The 19,543-nt window shown below is 39.0% G+C and overlaps 1 protein-coding gene and 1 pseudogene across 1 annotated transcript; one reads left to right on the forward strand and one right to left on the reverse strand.

The window, feature by feature from the left end:
• Positions 1–599: 599 nt before the first annotated feature.
• On the reverse strand, positions 600–718 carry LOC112471724 (annotated as a pseudogene).
• Positions 719–5,565: 4,847 nt separating this feature from the next.
• Positions 5,566–7,554, forward strand: RPS29 (ribosomal protein S29). The gene is made up of 3 exons (XM_006922687.3): positions 5,566–5,725; positions 5,970–6,069; positions 7,322–7,554. Exons 1-3 carry the CDS (start codon positions 5,664–5,666, stop codon positions 7,328–7,330), a joined length of 171 nt encoding a protein of 56 aa, XP_006922749.1. The 5' UTR covers positions 5,566–5,663; the 3' UTR covers positions 7,331–7,554.
• Positions 7,555–19,543: the final 11,989 nt, after the last annotated feature.

Here is a 19,543-nt window from a genome sequence, read left to right on the forward strand (position 1 = left end):
GTCAAAGACCAAAAGTAACCACATAGGATGGTCTGAACATAAAAATTTCTAACTAAAAGCAGATCATGGCACGTAGTCATATCCTAGGCCTGTAGCTTTCTTGACTAAGGTCAATCTTTACCTTAAGTAAACCTGTCTATTGTCTTTTTGCATCTAAGATAACATGCTCTTGGAATGTCAGAGTAATCTCTTTTTTCCAGGCCCCTCAGGGTACAACCTACTGCACCAGAGCACAAGACCAGGGTATCCTTCATGGTTACCTTGTCTCCTGCACACTATCTCTAAGTGCTATAAATGTTTATTATTCACTATCCTGTACCCACCAACGTAAATGAAGTGTGTGTCTCTCTGTTTACTTTTTATTCAATCTCGGAGATTTCCTTGCTTTGCTTTCTCTCACTCCCTTAAATCTACCCCCAATGATTTCACGTAACCTACCTTGCCTTTCTTCCTTTGCTTCTAATGTATAAAATAAGCTGCAAACTGCCATTCTTTGGAGAATTTTTTCATTTTTTTTTATTTTCTTAGGCGAGGCAACCCTTGGTTGACCTCACAGATTGCAAGGACCTTGTCAACCTACGATCCTATTTTATTTTTTATGCCTACAGTACCCAGTCTTCCTAGGTGATCTCCCAACCGAGTACTAACCAGGCCTGACCCTGCTTAGCTTCCGAGATCAGATGGGATCGGGCTTGTTCGGGGTAGCATGGCCATAGACTGGAGAATTTTTTTAATCCATTGAGATTTTGCTTCCTCATAATTGTCATCAGTTTGGCTCAAATAAACTTATCAAAATTCTCTACATGTTTGGACATTTCTTACATTGACACTCTTTACCATCATTCAAATAAAGCCTGCCCATTAACCTTCCCTACCCTCAATTATCTCAAGCTAGTTTGCATTGCAGACTGACTAGATATGGAAATACACAAGGAATGTTAAATTGGGCTACAGGTTTTGACAAAAGGAACCAAAAAAATAACATATAGATTTTATTTTTCCTGTCAAGTTGGTTCTTATTCCCTTTTCTGTTTTGTTCATACTAATTAATTCTATTAATCTTTCAAAATCCGGTTCAGTTTTTAATAAGCTTTTTTTAACATCTTGATCTTCCTTTTGGGAGTGGGGAAATCCACTCCAATAACCTTTCATTCCTTTTATTCCCTAGGTTTCTGGCATATACCAGGCAATCAACAGATAATTAACTCTGACTTTTCCCTTCATTCATGGTCATAGGAAACTTTCTTCCCTTTGGTTTGTAGCTCACTTGTGTTTGCTAACCAATGGTTGTTGGCTCTAATTCAACACCAACAGGAATCCCCAATTTGAGATGGGGTGATTCCCCAACTTGAGGTGGGGTGATGAAGGAAACTTTACTCAGTGCAAATAGCTCAATTGTGATGCATCAAGGCTATGAGAACAGCTTAACAGTGTTACAACTTAATTAAGAGGCAGAAAGGCAGTGAAGCAACCCTCCCCCACCAGGGTCAAGGGTAGGTGTTTCAGCTCTAGCCTGGGAAACCCAACCTCCAATAGAAAAGGAAAACACTCTCTTGGAGCCACAAGGGAGATGACTTATATAGAGAGAAAAACCCCTGCCCCAATCCCTGATTGGTCTGTCCTCACATAAAGGAGGACTCTTAAATCTTCAAAGTTTGATTGGTCCAAAAAGCACTGTCCTGATTGGTTCGAATAGACCTGCTCTGATTGGTCAGTGAAGATGCTAGTTGGGCTACGGCTGCACAGCTCCGATTGGATGGAAAAAGCCTCAGCCCTATTAGTTGAAATACAATTTCAGGACTCTTATAAAGGCTGGCTCAGATGGCAGAAACAGTGCAGGCAGACAGTTCAGTGCAGACTTCTCCCTGAGAAGTGAGAGTGCCCTGTGTTAGAAACAGCTGCTAGGCTCTGCGTTTAAATTTTAGCCCAGCTAACCCTTTTCAATAGGTATCTTCTTTAGGAATAGAATCATAAACTTAAAAAAAAATCTATTTTGCCATAAACACGGTCTAAGATACATATTTTACATATTTAGCTATTGCAATCATATGTACACTTCAGTTTCATCAGCCATGTCTTTCCAGGTGGTTGTTTCAGCCAGGGTCCATAGGTTCGAGCTAGTAAAAACAGTCACGTCATATTCTTAAAGTCCGAGATCACAATTAATTGACACAATATATAGTTGACTTATCTGCCCTAGCACATTGGGACCACATCTTGGAGTTTTTTGTTTTAATGGTAAACTACATCTAAACTAAATAAAGTTAAAATAGTTAACAAATATACAGACATACTTTGTTTTATTAATATACTATATAAATATAGATGTAAGTATGCAAAAAAAGATTTACCCAAGGATGTTTCATCTTCATGCCCTATTTTTACTATATATTCCTCCATAGCTTTTAAATACTTCTAAGATGCTTTATGACCTCTTTATTTGTAAAAACAGTGGGTCTGGTATGCTTCTGTTTGGGAAAATGAAGAGAGATATAAAAATTCATATAAATACAAACATGTATATGGACACATTTATACATCTACGTGTCCATATATGTACATATAGATACACACATACATAGTTTACTGATATTCTAATTTAATTCTCTCATTTTACATGAGAGGTATAGAGGCTGCAAAGAGTAAAGGGATTTGCCCACATACGTGTGTGAGTACATAGAAAGATAGATATTTCTTTAAGGATCCTCACCAAAACTGATAATATGTTATTCTGGATGGAAAGACTGAAGAAATAGGGGTGTGGGTTGAAGAAAGCCTTACTTAAAAAAACTTTTATTTTATGTGTGTATGTTTTACTTTAGAACACATAAGTAATTAAAATAGCAATATTTGTTGAAATGTATGTATATCGGAGTATTAAACATTGGGCTTTAAATCATTAATGACTTAATTTTGAACAGCTGGAAAGACATGGCTGATGAAAATAAAGTGTACATATCATTTCTATAGCTAAACATGCAAAACATGTATCTTAAGCCTTGTTTATGGCAAAATAGAGTTTTTCAACTATAAAGTATGATTCTATTCCTAAAGGTTCTGAAAGTGAAAGGAATTCGAGCGAAATGAAGTTCTTTAAACTATGAAATTCTGGATGTACAATCCCAGATAATTGTGAAATTTGAGATGAAAATAGGAGTTATCTTGAATAATAGTGTCTTAATATGCAGATGTTAAGCACATGCAGACCATTCTGATGTGCTCAAATTAAAAAATTATGTCTATATTCTGTACTGGTAGGATGTTTTAATGTTATGTATATTTTATTTTTTTCCAAAAAAAAAATATTAATAGGAGTTATCTGGGCAAGGAGATAATGGCACATTTTTTCTTTTCCTTGAGTTTCACTGTATTGGAAAAAAGGAAACCAAGCTCATTAGGTATTATATTCGGGGAAAATGTGTCTTAAAAAACTATTTAAAAGGCAAATACAAAAGAGCACTAGGAATCTGTAAGAAGAGTGCAGTGTTAAACTAAAAGCTCTTTATAAACACTGGGTAAAAATGGACTTTTAAAGCTGTATTCTAAGCTTCTTAGTGAAAAAGAAATTGATAATTTCATTGGTTGAGACAGATGGTGCCGCATTACGTTAAAGCTGAGAGGAAATACAGCTTCCCAACTGCAGTTTTGTAATATCTCAAGAATAACTTTCAAGACCAGAATAAACATTAAAAACGACTTGAATATCAAGCTAGTTGAACAGCTTTTTCAAGTAACTAATTTCTTTTTTGTCCTTTTTGTTTTTGCTTTTAAATGAGTTCCAACTTTGGGTCCAAAGGCTTATATATTAGAGTGCTGAAAGTATTTATGGACTTGATCTCAGAACCATTGTAATCTTTTATTGAGACAACCTAGGAAAGACCAACTAAGAAAGGCCTGAGAAGGGTTAGGTGTGGGCAAATGTTAGATTAGCTTTTGAGAGCCATATGGATTTTGTTAACCAGATATCAATGACTGATACAAGTTCCAGGAAAACTGAAGAAGCTTGATACTGGACCCTCTACAGAGCGGATTTAAAATTAAATACCTTTTAAATCTTATCTATCACTATGCTTTTTTTTTTTTTCATTTGTTTATCCTCCACTCTAGTTACACAAGGTTGTTCATTTTCCCCAAGTCTTTTCTAACTCCATTCTTTGGCTTCAATTCTTCCTCTCACTCGGAATTCCCTTCACCTACTGGTGCCTGTAGAAATTCTACTCTTCAAGGTTTACCTCTAAGACCCCGGAAATGCACCAAGCTGTAATTAATTTCTCTTTGCTCCTCTTGAATTCCATAACCACACCCAATGTTGAATACGGAGTGTTCTACTTAGCGGTACACACAGCACAGAGTCACAAAGTAGTAACTGGAAGGAAGGGCTTTAAAATAATCCTGTTTTCCTCATTACATTTGCAAATTGTAAGGGCGGGAACCAAGTCACATTTGCTTACTTCCTTCATATGTAATGAAGTGCCTAATTTAATGATTGGGAGGGGCATATCACCAGAATACTGAAGAAACACAACCTTTTAGAAGTGTTGTATTTTAGTTCTAATATTGAAAGTTCATGTGTAAAAGTTTCCTAGATTATTCATGGTTACATTTTACAGGTAAAGCTTTGATTTTAGAGCCATGTACAGCTTCGTTTATCTAGACACATCATAAATGACCATGTGGAATTTAGACATCTTTGAGCAGATTCTGAGAAGGCATTTGGTTTTTAGTCGCTGTCTTGTCCTGAAATCACCTGGTCAAAGCCGCATACATTGCACATTTACTTGTTTTTCACTTTAAACTCTACTAGCTACGTTTAAATATTAAATCACGCAATATTCATCTGGAATGGTGTAGGTGTATTTCTAGGGCTGTGTCGATTAAAAAAACAATTTTAAAAACGTATTCTCTTTAACAAAATACAAACTCCTACCGTTGACTCCTAATCATTACAGCTGATTCTAAGTTATTTTGTCAATTTATCCCAGTAGGTGTCAGTGCTGAGGTTGAGGCAAAGTCTTTTTTTCAAGAGTAGAATTTTAATTAAAAGAACGTAAAGGGTTCAGGCAATGAAGGGACAGTAGTATCGTAAAAACATTTATTTTGAGAGTTCAAAATTCATTCCCGAGGGTTGATTCAAAAGAGACGGGGTCTCGCTATGTTGCCCAGGCTGGAGTGCAGTGGCTATTCACAGGCGCGATCCCACTACTGATCAGCACGGGAGTTTTGACCTGCTCCGTTTCCGACCTGGGCCGGTTCACCCCTCCTTAGGCAACCTGGTGGTCCCCCGCTCCCGGGAGGTCACCATATTGATGCCGAACTTAGTGCGGACACCCGATCGGCATAGCGCACTACAGCCCAGAACTCCTGGGCTCAAGCGATCCTCCTGCCTCAGCCTCCCGAGTAGCTGGGACTACAGGCGCGCGCCACCGCGCCCGGCGGACGGAGGCGGCGCGAGAGCGCACTAGAGCCTGAGCTGTGGTGATGTCATCCGCTATGCTGCCCTGGAACTCTTCCAAACCTTCGCGCTACTCTAGCGAAACAGCGTAACTACACTGCGCACGCGTCGTTTGTCAGCACTGCATTCTGGGTAAACTGTCCCCAAAATTTCAAGAACGCATGCGTGCGTTAGGTCCTTCCTTTTGCCTCGTTGCCTCCGAGAGAGCAAGATGGGTCATCAGCAACTGTACTGGAGCCATCCGAGAAAATTCGGCCAGGGGTCTCGTTCTTGGTGAGAGACAATGTGGTTTCAGGGAAGGGTTGCTTGGGGCGCAACGCTGCTTGAACTCTAAAGTAGAGGCGCTTGCAGGCGGCGCGAAGGGGAAGACCGAATTGGAGCCCTGACTGTCGCCATTACAGGCCTCCAGTGGGTTCCTGAAGGCCAGCGGTGCGGTCGGTGGAACCCCTCTCCCCTTTCCCTCTTTGCGGAATCCTGTAATTTCTGCGATCTGTCGTAATGACATCTCTCTTTACAGCCGCGTCTGCTCAAACCGGCACGGTCTGATCCGGAAATACGGCCTCAATATGTGCCGCCAGTGTTTCCGTCAGTACGCGAAGGATATAGGTTTCATTAAGGTACGCGTGCGCAGACGCCATACTCTCTTTTCGTTTTTGTGGGCAGCGTGTGTGCGGGTAGTTCTTTACTGTGAGCAGTAGGCTAATACCGTTCTCTGTTTTAGTTAAGTCTATCCTATTAATCTGCCAAAACTCTCAGCAGGTGACAGTGCAGATTAATAGGATAGGGGAGGAGTGAAGACCTTAAAAATAGTCTTTTAAAGACCTTTTTACCCAGCTCTGCCAGTTTTAGGTGCCATGTATTATGCTGGGTAAAATTATTCACGTTTCAGGACTGCTAAAATTAAATTATATGTTTTTAATCGTGCCTAGACATTTCCCAGCCAAATATTTGTGTTGACCACTGCCCTGAAGTGTTGGATAGTGTCATATACTGGAATGAACTTGAGGTTTAGAGCCAGATAGACCTTGTGAAGATTCAGACAGATCAAGTCATTTAAAGCTGTTTCTGCCTGTGAACTATGAACGGAATGGTTGCTAGAAAAATTACTGTTTTTGTGAAACTTCTCCTAGCTCCTAATAATCAGTTTTTTAGGGTAAAAACTAATTCCTTATTGGCCCTTAGAGATACATACATTGATCTGATTAATAGTTATTTTGTTTAGGATATTGAGTAGAACCTAAAACGTCCCTGTTAAAAATAGATGTTTTTGTGTTGATGGATTAGACCGGATATAGATCTCTGTGGCAGACAAAATATCTTGAGTTTAGACTTTACCCTTTACCAAAAACATAAGTATATGCTTGGTGTTACAATGTAGAAGATTAATAATATAGTGGGGAAGTACTGTATCTCAAATAAGAAAACTCAAGCCTACTCCCTAGCTTTATGTTCTGGATTTCTCAGAGGCTAATTGAATGAGCTAATATGTGACTGACTAGTTCTTAGAATAGTGTCTGGCATACATTGAGTACCAAAGTACTAGCTCTGTAATTACCTAGTTAATAACCATCTTGAGTTTTGGTAAAGATCATTTTAAATCGTGATTCTCTATGGGGAAATTTCTTCGAGAGGGGAAGTGAGAATATGAATACTAAAAATCACAGGCTAAAGTGTCATTGTTGAGGTTTGTGGGACAGCTTTTGTAGTAGGCATTCAGTAAATATTTAAACTATTGAGATCTTGATAATAGTTTGGGTTTGGATTTCCAGTTTAAACCATTTTTCTATAATGAGCCAGTTTTTGTGAGAGTAAAATGACTATTTAAAGCATTTGAATTAATTCATTTTCTATGTGCTTCTTTTTTTCCAGTTGGACTAAGTGGACTTCCATGAATGGGTCATTCCAGACATCTGCAGAAACAGTGCTAGCTCTTTGTATATAAAATAAAAACTTCAATTATGAGTGTTTTATTGATTGTGAATGGAAGTCACATGATCATAGAAATCTTTTAAAATTTTGCTGTTATCTTCTCAGTGGATTGATCTTCAAAATTTGTGGCCTGTTTACCCCTGGTTATATAAAAGTATTCATGTTGAACTCTTGGTAAATGCCAGTTTTGTTTTTATGTTTCAAAACATTTTTGGTTATGTAAACTACTATAGGATCATCCGGCATATAACTTGAGACAAACTGTCATTGGTAACTGAGTCGTAGTGAGCTGGGGCAGTGGCAGTTAAACTTGATAAATGCTTTTGAGAAGGGGCTATCACAAATCTTTGGGCATTTGCCTAGAGGTGGCAGTCCTAGCTTTTGGGATAATTAATGCATGAAAGCTTGTAAATGCTCAATTGTATGTGGAAGGGAGCAGTGATTGATATATGTGTCAGATGTGTGATTGCTGAGAAAAGCAGAAATTTCTTAGCATTTGGAGGGGTGAGAGGAGGTTGTATAAATTATGATCTTAAAAATTGTTTGCTGAGAAGCCATGCTTAGATGTGGTTTAGGTGCTTACTAGGTGAGCAAAGATCCTTTGGTGGAGAGATCTTCTGCAGCCTTCTAGGAACAGTAAAGTTGTGGTTGGAGCCGAGTAGTGAGAAGCTGAAAGGTAGGATCGATGTTGTTGAGATAAGCTTCCATTTGGAGAACAGTGCCATGAACTGGTTTTTTGAAACGTTCACTGAATCTTGTGGGTAAAATAGATTTTAGTGGGGCAAGGTTGGAAACAGGGAAACAAGGCTATTGGAATAGACTAGGCAAGTAATCTTCACTTGGACTAGGTTAAAAGTGGTTGAGGTCATCAATAATGACTTCTTAAGGTGGAAATGACAAGATTTGTTGAAGGATTGGATGTGAGAAGTAAAGGGTGGCTCCAAGGGTTTCGGCTTGAGTATCTGGAAGGCTAGAATTGCTGTTGAGTTAGAACTGAAAATTTGGTTTGGAGAAGAGTAATAGTTTGGGGCATATTATATTCGAAATGTTAAGATGTCTAGTGGACCTCTCAAATAGTTCATCTGGAAATCATGGGAGCTTGAGACTGGATACACAACTTTGTCCTCACTTTGAATGGTATTTGGTATTTTGGGATCTCATCCTCATGATTGGATGAAATCTAAGCCCTAAAGTCTAGGGAATAAATACACAAAAAAGATTGTTCAGAGTTAGCTGCAGGAACAGCTGGGATTCAGCAAAGTAGACCGAAGGAGGACCAAGAAAGTGGTATACTAGAAGCTAAGCAGGAAGTGATCAACTGTATCATGTTCCTCTGATAGAATTTATCAGTGCAATGTCACTTGTCAAGAAGGAAAATAAGGGGAAGCTGGAGTGGAAAAAATGTTTTAACCAATTGTTAAATCATGTGAAATTTTTAAGAACTTGCTGAATGCATTGCTGGTATACTTCCCAGGACCTAAGAAAGAGCTCACGGAAGTTAAGGACACTGAAGCTTAAGTTTGAAGAGCTTTGTTAAAATTCACCACTTCTAACCTTGAGTCCCAGGAGTAGGTGATGGTAAACTGCAGTTGCTAGGGAAGCCTCTTAAGGGAAGAGTCAGGGTTCAGTCAGGGTAACCAGGTGGAATATTGGGAGAAGAAGAAGAGGATGTAGGAAAGTTTCTCATAACTGGAGTGGACCTGAGATTGCATGCAAAACAAAGATTCTCAGGGTTACACAGGTAAACGGGGACATAAGATGTGTTTGATTTTGGTATGAGTCTCACGGATGAGCTGGTCTAGGATGGCCCCATGTTAAAGTTCTTGTAAGAATTGTGCGTTGCCTTCAGCAATGTGTGGAAGGGAACACTCCTGAGCCTGATCTGGCCTGTCTGTCTGGTGGTAGTGGGTGAGAAGACGTGTGAATAGGTGACCTGGTTTCTCTGCTAGGGATTGAATGACTTGCTCATAAAGATTCTGTATTAAAATGTATGTACCAGACTGTATGCAAAGTGCTTTATGTGTATTACCTTTTTCAAGTCTCAGAATGTTTCCGTAGATATCTTTTATATATTTATATAGCTGAGGAAACAGGCTTAGAGATTGTTTTTGCAGTCTCCAAGTTATAAAGGGATCAAACCACCCTGCAATTTGAATCTGTCTGACATCTGTCTATGCTAATGCTCTTAACTTGTAAACACATTATAAAGTTAAAACACTTGTCCCTAAAGATCAATCAATTATATGAAAACCATGTTTACTACATATTTACTACAGCACATAGCATGATGCCTTTAGTTGTTGAGTTGAATTAAATTACCTAGTAAGGGTTCAATAATGGCAAAAAATGGTAGATCCCGTGAGGTCTAACCATTAGAGCATAGAGCATTGAAACATTAGGTTTGGGTTTCTCGAATTATTAAATTAGGGCTGAATGGGACTTGTTCAAGGATCCATCCTGTCAAAGATTTAACTAATGAAACCAGTAAGGTGTTTCCACCTTTTTATAGGAGAATTCAAAGGATCACAATAGGTGAATCAAGGATGTTGAAATTAATTTACAAGCAAATGTAAAACTGGCTTTTTCTACAGGGGAGGGAAGTCAATAACTGTTCACCCTGACAATTCGTGTGTCTGTGGACAAGTATCATTTATGTAAACTTTCAGAGTTGTAAAATAGCTCAAACCCAAAGGATCAGAGTCCTACCTACCCCAAGAGCGCTAGATGAAGCATTTTCCATGAACACCCAGTAATCTACTTCAAAGTCACAATTTTTCTCCACAGATTTTTAGGCTTTTACCTATATTGGTAAAGTTGAGTGCATGTTATATGTTAGGCACTATTGTTACTGCTTTGCTTTAGCTTTAATGCTACTTTGTCAGGTACAACCCCCATTTTACAAATGGGGCACCTGAGGTACAAAGAATAAGTTAACTTTCCCAGGTTAGCACAGTGAGATTTAGACCAGGCAGTGTGTCTTGAGAGCTACTCTTACCACTAAACTGTAAATGTCCAATAGTTAGGGAAAGCTTTGGTAAATATTGGTAGTCTGTAAAATACCCTAGAGAAATAATTTTCAATAAAAAGAAAGTTGTATAGTATAATTTCACTTAAAAAATGCACAGGAAAACACTAGTCTGTTAGCAGTGATTGCCTTTAGGTGATTTGAATTGAAGCAGTCAGATTTAGGGGTGTGATGATATCCATAGTATATAGTGCCCCAGGTACCAATGTTGCTAATTAGGCTTCTGCTCTTCCCTGAACAGCTCATTCTCAGATTTCTCTGATAGGAGGTTCATTCTTAGCATTGTAAGGATTTCCTTCCATTGGTTTGCACACATTGATATTCTTTGTGGTCCTGTACCAGACAAGTCTCATCTTTTTTACGGAAGAAAAAAGGTTAAATATATAAGCATGAGGGCCTCATGTTCTCCCAGAATCTTATTTCAGGCTAACCATTCCTGATTATTTCAACTGTTTCTTATAGGGCGTGATTTAGAGCCACCTTTGGTTTTCTGAATTCCACTATGTCCAGATCCTGAAAGTATCTGACAGTATGTCTCACAGGGTGGACATGCAGTGAAAATTTGTTGAATAAATGAGCAGAATTGGTAATGACTAATTTGCCTGGTCTTTAGTGCTGCTGCACTTTTTATGGGCCATCTTTCACCATTAACAAATACCAGGGATGCTTGCCTTTGACAGCTAGCTACATGGCTAATGCTCTTGATAATTTTAAAGCTTTTTTTTTTTTTTTTTTTACTGAAAATTCTTTAGTTAAATTCAGCCTATTATATATGTCTATGGTGACCACTCCCTTGAGCTGATTTGAGATTGGATCTTCTGACCCATAAATTCTGGGTTCCCCAACAGATGTATTGAAGGCCTGTAGAGCTGCAGTGCCTTCCTTATCCCTTCATCACCCTTCCTACCACCACCGCAACCATTATTTCTATTACTCTTGTTGTCCACCTGGAAGTCTTTCTGCTTTCAAAGAGATCTCTGCCTGCCTATGTAGTTGGAGAACCACTGATCTGGGGCAAGGACTGAAACATCTCTGGCTCTAGTAGGTGGCTGGGGTGGACTTAAAGTGGACTCTTACCCAAGAGTCTGAAGGACACATTTCAGAAAGCTCTGGATCCGAATGACCAACCTTTGATGTATACCACCTGGTCACTCCTGGACTCCTTTCCTCAGGCCTTCTCATTTCCCTATGGGTGACTCCTGATTGGGTTTTTGAGGTCCTTGGTTAGCTCACGATCAGCCCAGCAGGCTGCCACCAAGCTGTTTATTGTAATTTTTATTCTGATAACCTTAAAATGTTAACAGCATTAACAAATAATAGAGTGAATTTCCATGGACAGAGTCTGGAAGGAAGGGAGGAAGTGAAGTATCTGGAGAAGGGGGAGAGAGGCTAGTGTTAAGAGAAAAAATTACGCCTTTTTTGCTTGTGTATTACAGTGGTTTTCAGGCCAGTTATGCAGGATCCCATTAAACTCTGAACACATTTTAGGACAGGTCCGTATTCAAGGAGTTGCCTTTGTAACAACTTACTGTGTATAACCCAAATTTTAGGGTAGAATCACTGTGGGTGTGTTTATGGTTTTAGATGCAGCAATGAAAGGAAAGAACAGCTTTGTTTAATAAAGTTGTAAGAGTGTAAGTACCAGTAGCCTGGTACACATTATACAACCCGATAATAATTCCACTGATCATGTAAACAGCTCCCCTGTGTAGACTTGCTGAGCCTCCATCGCCAAACAAAATATTAACAGCAGGCGCTAGGAAAATCAATAAGCCTTTACCCAGGGAACCAGGTATGTAGGTTACTATAACTAACAATTGCCCATAAAGAAAAATGTATTAATGCTAAAAGAGGTTTTATTTCTTAAATAATATAAAAGGACTGGTTGATAGAATGATAAAACATTCATAGCAGCACAAACAAATCAATACAAACACAAAATAAGAAATGGGACATGTTTCTTGGCAATCTAGTTAGTTTAATTTCATAGACTGAGTCTAGTTTGCCTTGCATTCTCTTCACATACCCACAAATCCAATTTTATGACGACATCTGTGCATCTGTTTTTCCTTTGATGCTAATTAAATCCTATTGCCATTCATGAAGATTAAGTGTGGACGCATCCAGCACAGTATTCAGTCAATCACAACAGGAAAGGGTTTATGAAAACAAATTTATATTTTGAACTTTTGGGGGAGGTTTTTGATAGGTAATCTTAAACACAATTTCCTTTATAGTTTTCTGTATGGTCAGGAGTCTATTATCTGCTTCCTGCATTATTCTAGCTTCTTTTATTACCATGGGAGCAAATCATGACTATGTCTGCTCCTAACCTGGGTTTTTCATTATAGATTTTCTAAATAATCTAACCCCTTGATAATGACTAATTCCTGAAAACCCTGCCACTGAGTCACAAACTGTTAAATGAAAAATTCCATTTATTTTGCTAGGAAGAACTATGATGTATTTCATTGTACCACAAGATACTCGGGTAGTTTTCACAAAGAGAAGAATATACTAATTAAGCAGTGGGTGGGAAAAGCTTATAAAAATAATTTGAGAGTATTCTACTGGTGTGCTGAAATTCAGTTCTGGCACTAACTACTGGAGTTAGCACAAATCCCACATATTAAAGGACATCCACAACAAGGCTGCCTTTACATCAGATACTAGTCACATTTGGGAGTCCTTGCCACCTGCAGGATGTTTATTTCCTACCTCTTTTAATGTTACACTCTGGGAAAACGAGCCAATGTCTAAAATTTCTTGAGAGAAATTGGCCCTTCCGTGTATAGCCTCTGCCTTTTTATAATTGCATAGGGCACTAGATTTTGAGGCCTTGCCTAAGCCAAATCGTGCCGTCATGATGCTTGATCCAAGAGAGGAATCTTTGTGCCTGCCTGGACTCTGATTGGGCAAGACTAAGGCTAACTCTTCTCAGAAGATGAGGGAGAAGAAAAGTACAGATGGAAAGAGGTGAAGATAAAGCAGTCAGGAGGTAAAACTGATAAGTCTCATTTCTGGAGAGCTGTAAAGTAGGATAGATAAGCATCTAATCCAGCTGTGACAACCTCTGGGCAAGAATATTTCTCAAAATCTCTTCTTGCATGGTACTGGAGGTTCAACAACTTTATATTTCTGTGAATAGCTACTTTACACCAGTATCTAATCACCCAAAATAACCCTTACTGTCCTAGTGAGAAATTCTCACATTTAAGCATACTAGTTGGATAATTGTTTTAATGACAAAATGCCAATGAACTGTGGGTCATTTTAGAAGACAATAACCTCATCTATAAAATAAGCATAATGATTACATCTACCTCACTGAAGTGTTGAAAGTATAAAATGTGTAAAAGTGCACAGATAGTTGGATGGTGCAGGGCCTTGAAGGCTGGGGACTTGATGCATGACTCATCCTCCAGCCATCTGAGGACCCAAGAAGCAGCTGGACATGCTAGGAGCACATATTTCATTTTTGTTGGTCTGTCAGATAGTCACCCAGAGCTGGAATGACCATGGCTTTAGGGGCCTGAAGGATGTGTTTGCCCTTTGGGCATTGCTGTTCCTAGGAGCACAATCTTAAAGCACTATGAAATGAGTGTCTTGGGCATCCCAAGGGGTCGAACTTTTATGGACACCAGTGCCCTATTTTCATTGCTGCTGTCCCTGCTCAAGTGGTCCTCGCAACATCCAGGCTCTTGATCCAGGAGCATTAGGGACACAAATAGAGGGATGTTCCATTTCTTAAATTAAAACACTGAGGTGATTGACCACTCAATCTTGGGACAGCACACTGAGGAAAAGCAAAAGTGAATAAAACAAAACTGTCAAGGGGTCAGAGTTGAAAACATTATTCATAGAGAGAATTGTTGACAAAAATATTGTGTATTTGTCGTGTATTACCTTTTTTTGTCATGTATTACCTTTTGTTGACATCCTTCCATTCTAAATTTCTTTTTTAAGAAATTGAGATATAATCAACATATAATATGTGAGTTTAAGGTATACAATGTGTTGATTTGATACATTTATATATTATAATGATTACCACCATAGAGCATTAGCTAACACTCCTAGCAGTTCACATAATTATTGTTTCATTTTGTGGCGAGAGCATTTACAATCTAGTTTCTTAGCAATTTTGAAGTATAGAATACAATATTATTGACCACAATCACAATGCTGTGCATTAGATCCTCAGAATTTGTTCATCTTCTAACTGCAAGTGTGTACCCTTTAACCAGAATCTCTCCAATTCCTCCAACCCCCAGCCACTGGTAATCATTCTACCCTGTTTCTATGAGTTTAGCTTCTTAGTTTTGTAGAGGCAGAAAAATAATTTTCCTGTATATCTTTCTAAGTTCATTTGACTGGTCTGATAATCAAATTAACATGAAACAGAGCAACAGGAGAAATGTCCAAATTTATTATGTATGTATGTATATACAGGGTTCCCTAAGAATATGGGGCCCAAGTCGCTAAGGAGACGGATGGGGGGTGCAGCTTGCGGTTTGGGATGTTAAAGGGGAGGGAAGCAATTCACATGAAGATGGAAAAGCAGCTGTTTTGTAAGTAAATATTTGCTGTGCCACTTGTAACAATGAGACACAGAGAAGACTTTGATCAAATGGGCCTTGGTAGATTCCTCCTTGTCGATCACATACTAGTTCGTATTAAACCATAGTTGTCTATGATGACAGCTCTCTTTCTGGAGCAAGTTCTTTTAGGCAGTTAGTGAGAAGGTCAAAGATTTTTCCTGAGTCTTTTGTTTCTTGTAATTAACCGATATCCCCCAAAAGACATATTTTTTTGCTTCCCCTGTTTCCACATGTAGCTGACAGCATACGAAATTTGTCTTCTTCTGTCTGACTTATCTCACTTAGCATAAAACCCTCAATGTCCATCCATGTTATTGCAAATAGCAGAGTGCCTAGGAGGACAACAGATGAAGAGAAAAAGCTGGTTCATCTTCATGGCCCTGAGGGAATGCTTCTTTGGGAACCTGAGGACTGACAGAATTCTGTACAACCCAGGCCGTCTTTGTCTCCTCGTTACCATTTTTGGCTTAAAGTTTATTTTGTCTGATGTAGGTATAGCTACCCCTGCTCCCTTTTGGATTACACTTGCATGGAATATCTTTTTCCATTTCTTACTTTGAGCCTGTGTGTGTCCTTACAGCTGAAGTGAGTGTCTTATAGGCAGCATATAGTTGGGTCTTGCTTTTTTCAACCCATTTAGCCACTCTATGTCTTTTATAGGAGAATTTAATCCATTTACATTTAGAGTAATTATTGATAAATAAGGACTTACTAATGCCACCTTAATTGTTTTCTGCCTGTTTTGTAGTTCCTTTGTTCCTCTCATCCTGTCTTGCTGTCTTCCTTTGTGTATTGATGATTTTCCATAGTGGTATGCTTTGATTCTCTTCTCTATCTTTTGTGAATTTACTGTAGGTTTTTGCTTTATGGTGTGCTGGCTGGAAAATTACTGCTTGGCTATCGCCCATGGGAGCATAGGCTATCGCCCATGGGAACATAGGCTATCACCCATGGGAACATAGCATTCTAACAATAAGCTTTCTGCTTCTGTACCCCTGCTTGCACACCTGACCTGTGGGTTGACAGGTAGTGAATAGGAGAAAAATAGACCTTTGTGTTTAAGACAGAATGAGGAATGGGATTTAGGGCTTAAAAATCCTGTACCTCTACATTTCGGGGCTGCTTAATTTGGGATCTGCGTACCCCTGGCAGACACAGCTGGCTGAATAAAGAGCGTGTTTCCTATAACTCACTGATTTCTGGTGGTCCGTGTGTCTTTCGGGGGCTGGCGGCTACAACATTGGTTACCGTAAGGCTTACATAAAACATGGTATAGATATAACAATACATTTTAAGCTGATAACTCAAATGCAGTTCCATACAAAAACTCTACCCTTTTACTACTCCCTTTTATGTTTTTGATGTCACAATTTACCTTTTTATATTGTGTATTTATTAACAAATTATTTTAGCTATAGTTATTTTAGATACCCTTGTCCTTTAACCTTTATACTGAAGTTAAGTGGTTAACACACCTCCATGTTACAGTATGGTATAATATAATAGATATACAAAAGCACCAAGGCTGGTGAGGTTCTACCCATTTTTCCTCAGCTCCTTATCTATGCAGTACTTTCGTGCCACCTGATTCTAATTCTGGGGATGCCAGCATCCTGGTCTGAGTCAATCCTGATGACACAGAGGCATGAATGGAATATCCCAAGACAGGATGGAAAAGCAAAAACAAAACTCTAAAGGAACCAGAATATGCCTCTTTGGCATAAGGATTATTTTGAGCTGCTTATCTTGAGGAACAAGGACATAGGAGAAGCTTTGAAAAGAGAGCATGTTTCTTTTTGTAACGGAAATTTACATTTATAAAGGAAATTCCTATTTGTAAAAAAGTGTCTCCCTTTTCCATACCAATAAGGAGGAGGAAGACTCTTAACAATTCATGGATGGAGAAGGCACAGACTTAAATCTGCATAACAAATGATAAGAGAAAAATTCTGAGATGTGCTAAATTACAGCAGGCTTGAGTGTGAAAGAGATGAGTAATTAACCAGTTCATAGCTGGGGGCCAATGAACAAAAGACTTTTAACATTCCTGAATGTATGTATGTTGGAGCTTTGAATCAACTTGAGGTAGCCATCTAAAAATAAATAGCTCACCACCAGATGCCACCACTTCCTGCTTATGCACGAACTTTCTGCACTCTTGCCCGCAACCAATCAAAAGTAGTTCATACTTCTTCCATATGGACTGTGCACCTATTCTAGAACTGATCCTGCTTCACCTTTTCCTGTAGCCAGTGTAAATTCTTTCTAAACAACATCTTTCTTCCCCGAAACATAATGTATAAGAGAGAACATCGACTCCAGGAGGGCAGACATTTTTGTCTTCTTCATCTAACCATGTTGCTGGTGGTTTAGACTGCATGTCCTAAGACCTGGTTCTTTTTCTGGCTAGCACATGGCTCAATAAAACCCTTCTTTCAGAAAAGCTTTCGACCATGAAAGTTTTTTTGTTTAACACAAACCTTACGAAAAAACCGTTGTTTAGCATACATTTCTTGGTAATTTTCCTATAACTCACCCTCTTAACTCCCTCCAAGCTGAAAAATGCCTTTTCTTTTGTCTAGCTGAAGATGGTATACAAGCCCCCAAATTTTAGCCACCTCCTTGACTATACATAATTAAATCTCTTTTTTTCTTCTTGTTAATAACATCTTTTATCAGTTCTAATTGCAGGCCACAGTTATTGAACTTGAGAGTGAAGAGGAAGAGTTCTTTTCCCCCTTTCCTATAAACCCCAGTGGCTCTCTCTATATTCTCTCTACAGCTAAATAGGAATACTTCCTTTCTCTGAATAAAATGCCTCCTCCCACCTCCCCACCCACTCCGTCCCTCCATCTATTACCCAACTGAAAGGGAGTTTATTTGTCTGCACGCATCAAAGCCAAACAAGGGGTTTTCAGCCAAAAAAAAGTAAAGGCTTATTTAAGGAAATGGCACCGAGCCCAGAGACACAGGTGAGCTAGTGCTCAGAGACCTGGCTCTCTGATGGCATGTAGGTTACAGATTATATAGGGCAAGTTCACAAGACACTGCGTGGTAGGGGTTAAGGTCGTGTTCTGTGCTGATTGGTCAGAGGTGAGGTAAGGGTAATGAATCATTTTTTCAGGTTTAAAGGACAGCTCAGGTCTGCTCTGGCGTCCTTCTGTCCAGTCTCATGAGAAAGAAGCCAGGGGGTTATTCCACCTTAGGGAGTAGGAGCTGAAGCATAACTTAGGTCAAAATGTTATCTTTAGCTTGCCACAGGTCCAGACCACATGGCCATTTGTCAGGTCTGGGCTACTGTCTTCTGCTGCTTCTGTGGTTGCTGATTATCTGGGAAAAAGGCTAGGTCTCTGGTCGGGGTGGGAGGCGGGAGAAGAGAGAGAGAGGGTGAGAGATGGTATCTAGAGCTAGGATTTAAAACAATTTAATCAAGTCATAAGGACCCTTGGTTTCACATTTCCCCAAGAGTTTCTCAAAATATTATCTATAGTTCCCTTTATAGCTCCTCCAGAATTGATCTGGGAGCCAGAAGTCCTCATGTGTTCAGTATCTTGATGGGAAATGGAGCTGGAACTCTGGCATTCTTAATCTGTTCTTTCTATGGTGAACATAAAGTTGCAATGCTCTTGGATATACCAACAATAAGTGGTGCTTAGACCTTGGAGGAGACTTTGGGAATGGGGTCAGGAGTAGGTCTCGAATGTAATAAAAAGTGGTCTTTTCTTTTTTGTTTATATCACAAAGTCTTCAGGCTCAATTCTTAGCCTGTTTATTATTGTAAGATATTATGTGTTTTATATAAAAGAAATGTAGAAAATAATAATAATGATAATAACAATATCATTTGTTAAGGGTTTAGTACCCTTCTGTCTCTGCCAGAGACTTTGAAATGCTCACGAAAGCTCAGAGAGAATAGCTTATTTTTTCATTTTACACATAAGGAAATTTTAGGCTCAGAGAGGTCGGGTTAATTGCTTAGAGGTAGAGTTGAGATTTGAATTCAGGCTGTCTGATTTCAAAGTTTAAGATCTTAATTTACACTTCCCTGCAGACAAAGCACTAAGGGATGTTAAATAAATTGAGGTGCTTTCCCCCCCAAAGTTGTCTTAGTTTTAGGGAAACTCTAGAAATTATTTAGTTGTATAAATTTCCATGTCTATGTTATGAAAGAGTTTGTTTTTGGAATATTTTTATTTAAGGAAAAGAGAAGTAATTGTGCTTAGCAATTTGTCTATAATGTGGTATCTGAGTGTGGTGACCATGCTGGAATAAGGCACAATTCATCAAAGCTAGTTTAATCAGGGAACTAGGAGATCGAAGGGATCCCTGGGCCTATATGCTATCCCTTCAATGACACTCAGGCTCAGAGCTGGGGCTGAAACCCTGGCTGGATAATGGTGTTGCCTCTCTTTTAGACTGAGTCTGGGAAGTTCAGAGAAATCCAAAGGGATATATAGCCCTTTTTTCTCCTGCTACCTGATTTCCACTCTTTTCCTAAACTTCCTGGAATGAAAATAAGTTCTCTTAGAGGCTAAT

This window comes from Pteropus alecto, unplaced genomic scaffold (genome assembly GCF_000325575.1).
Source record: "Pteropus alecto unplaced genomic scaffold, ASM32557v1 scaffold38, whole genome shotgun sequence".
Classification (NCBI taxonomy): Eukaryota; Metazoa; Chordata; class Mammalia; order Chiroptera; family Pteropodidae; genus Pteropus; species Pteropus alecto.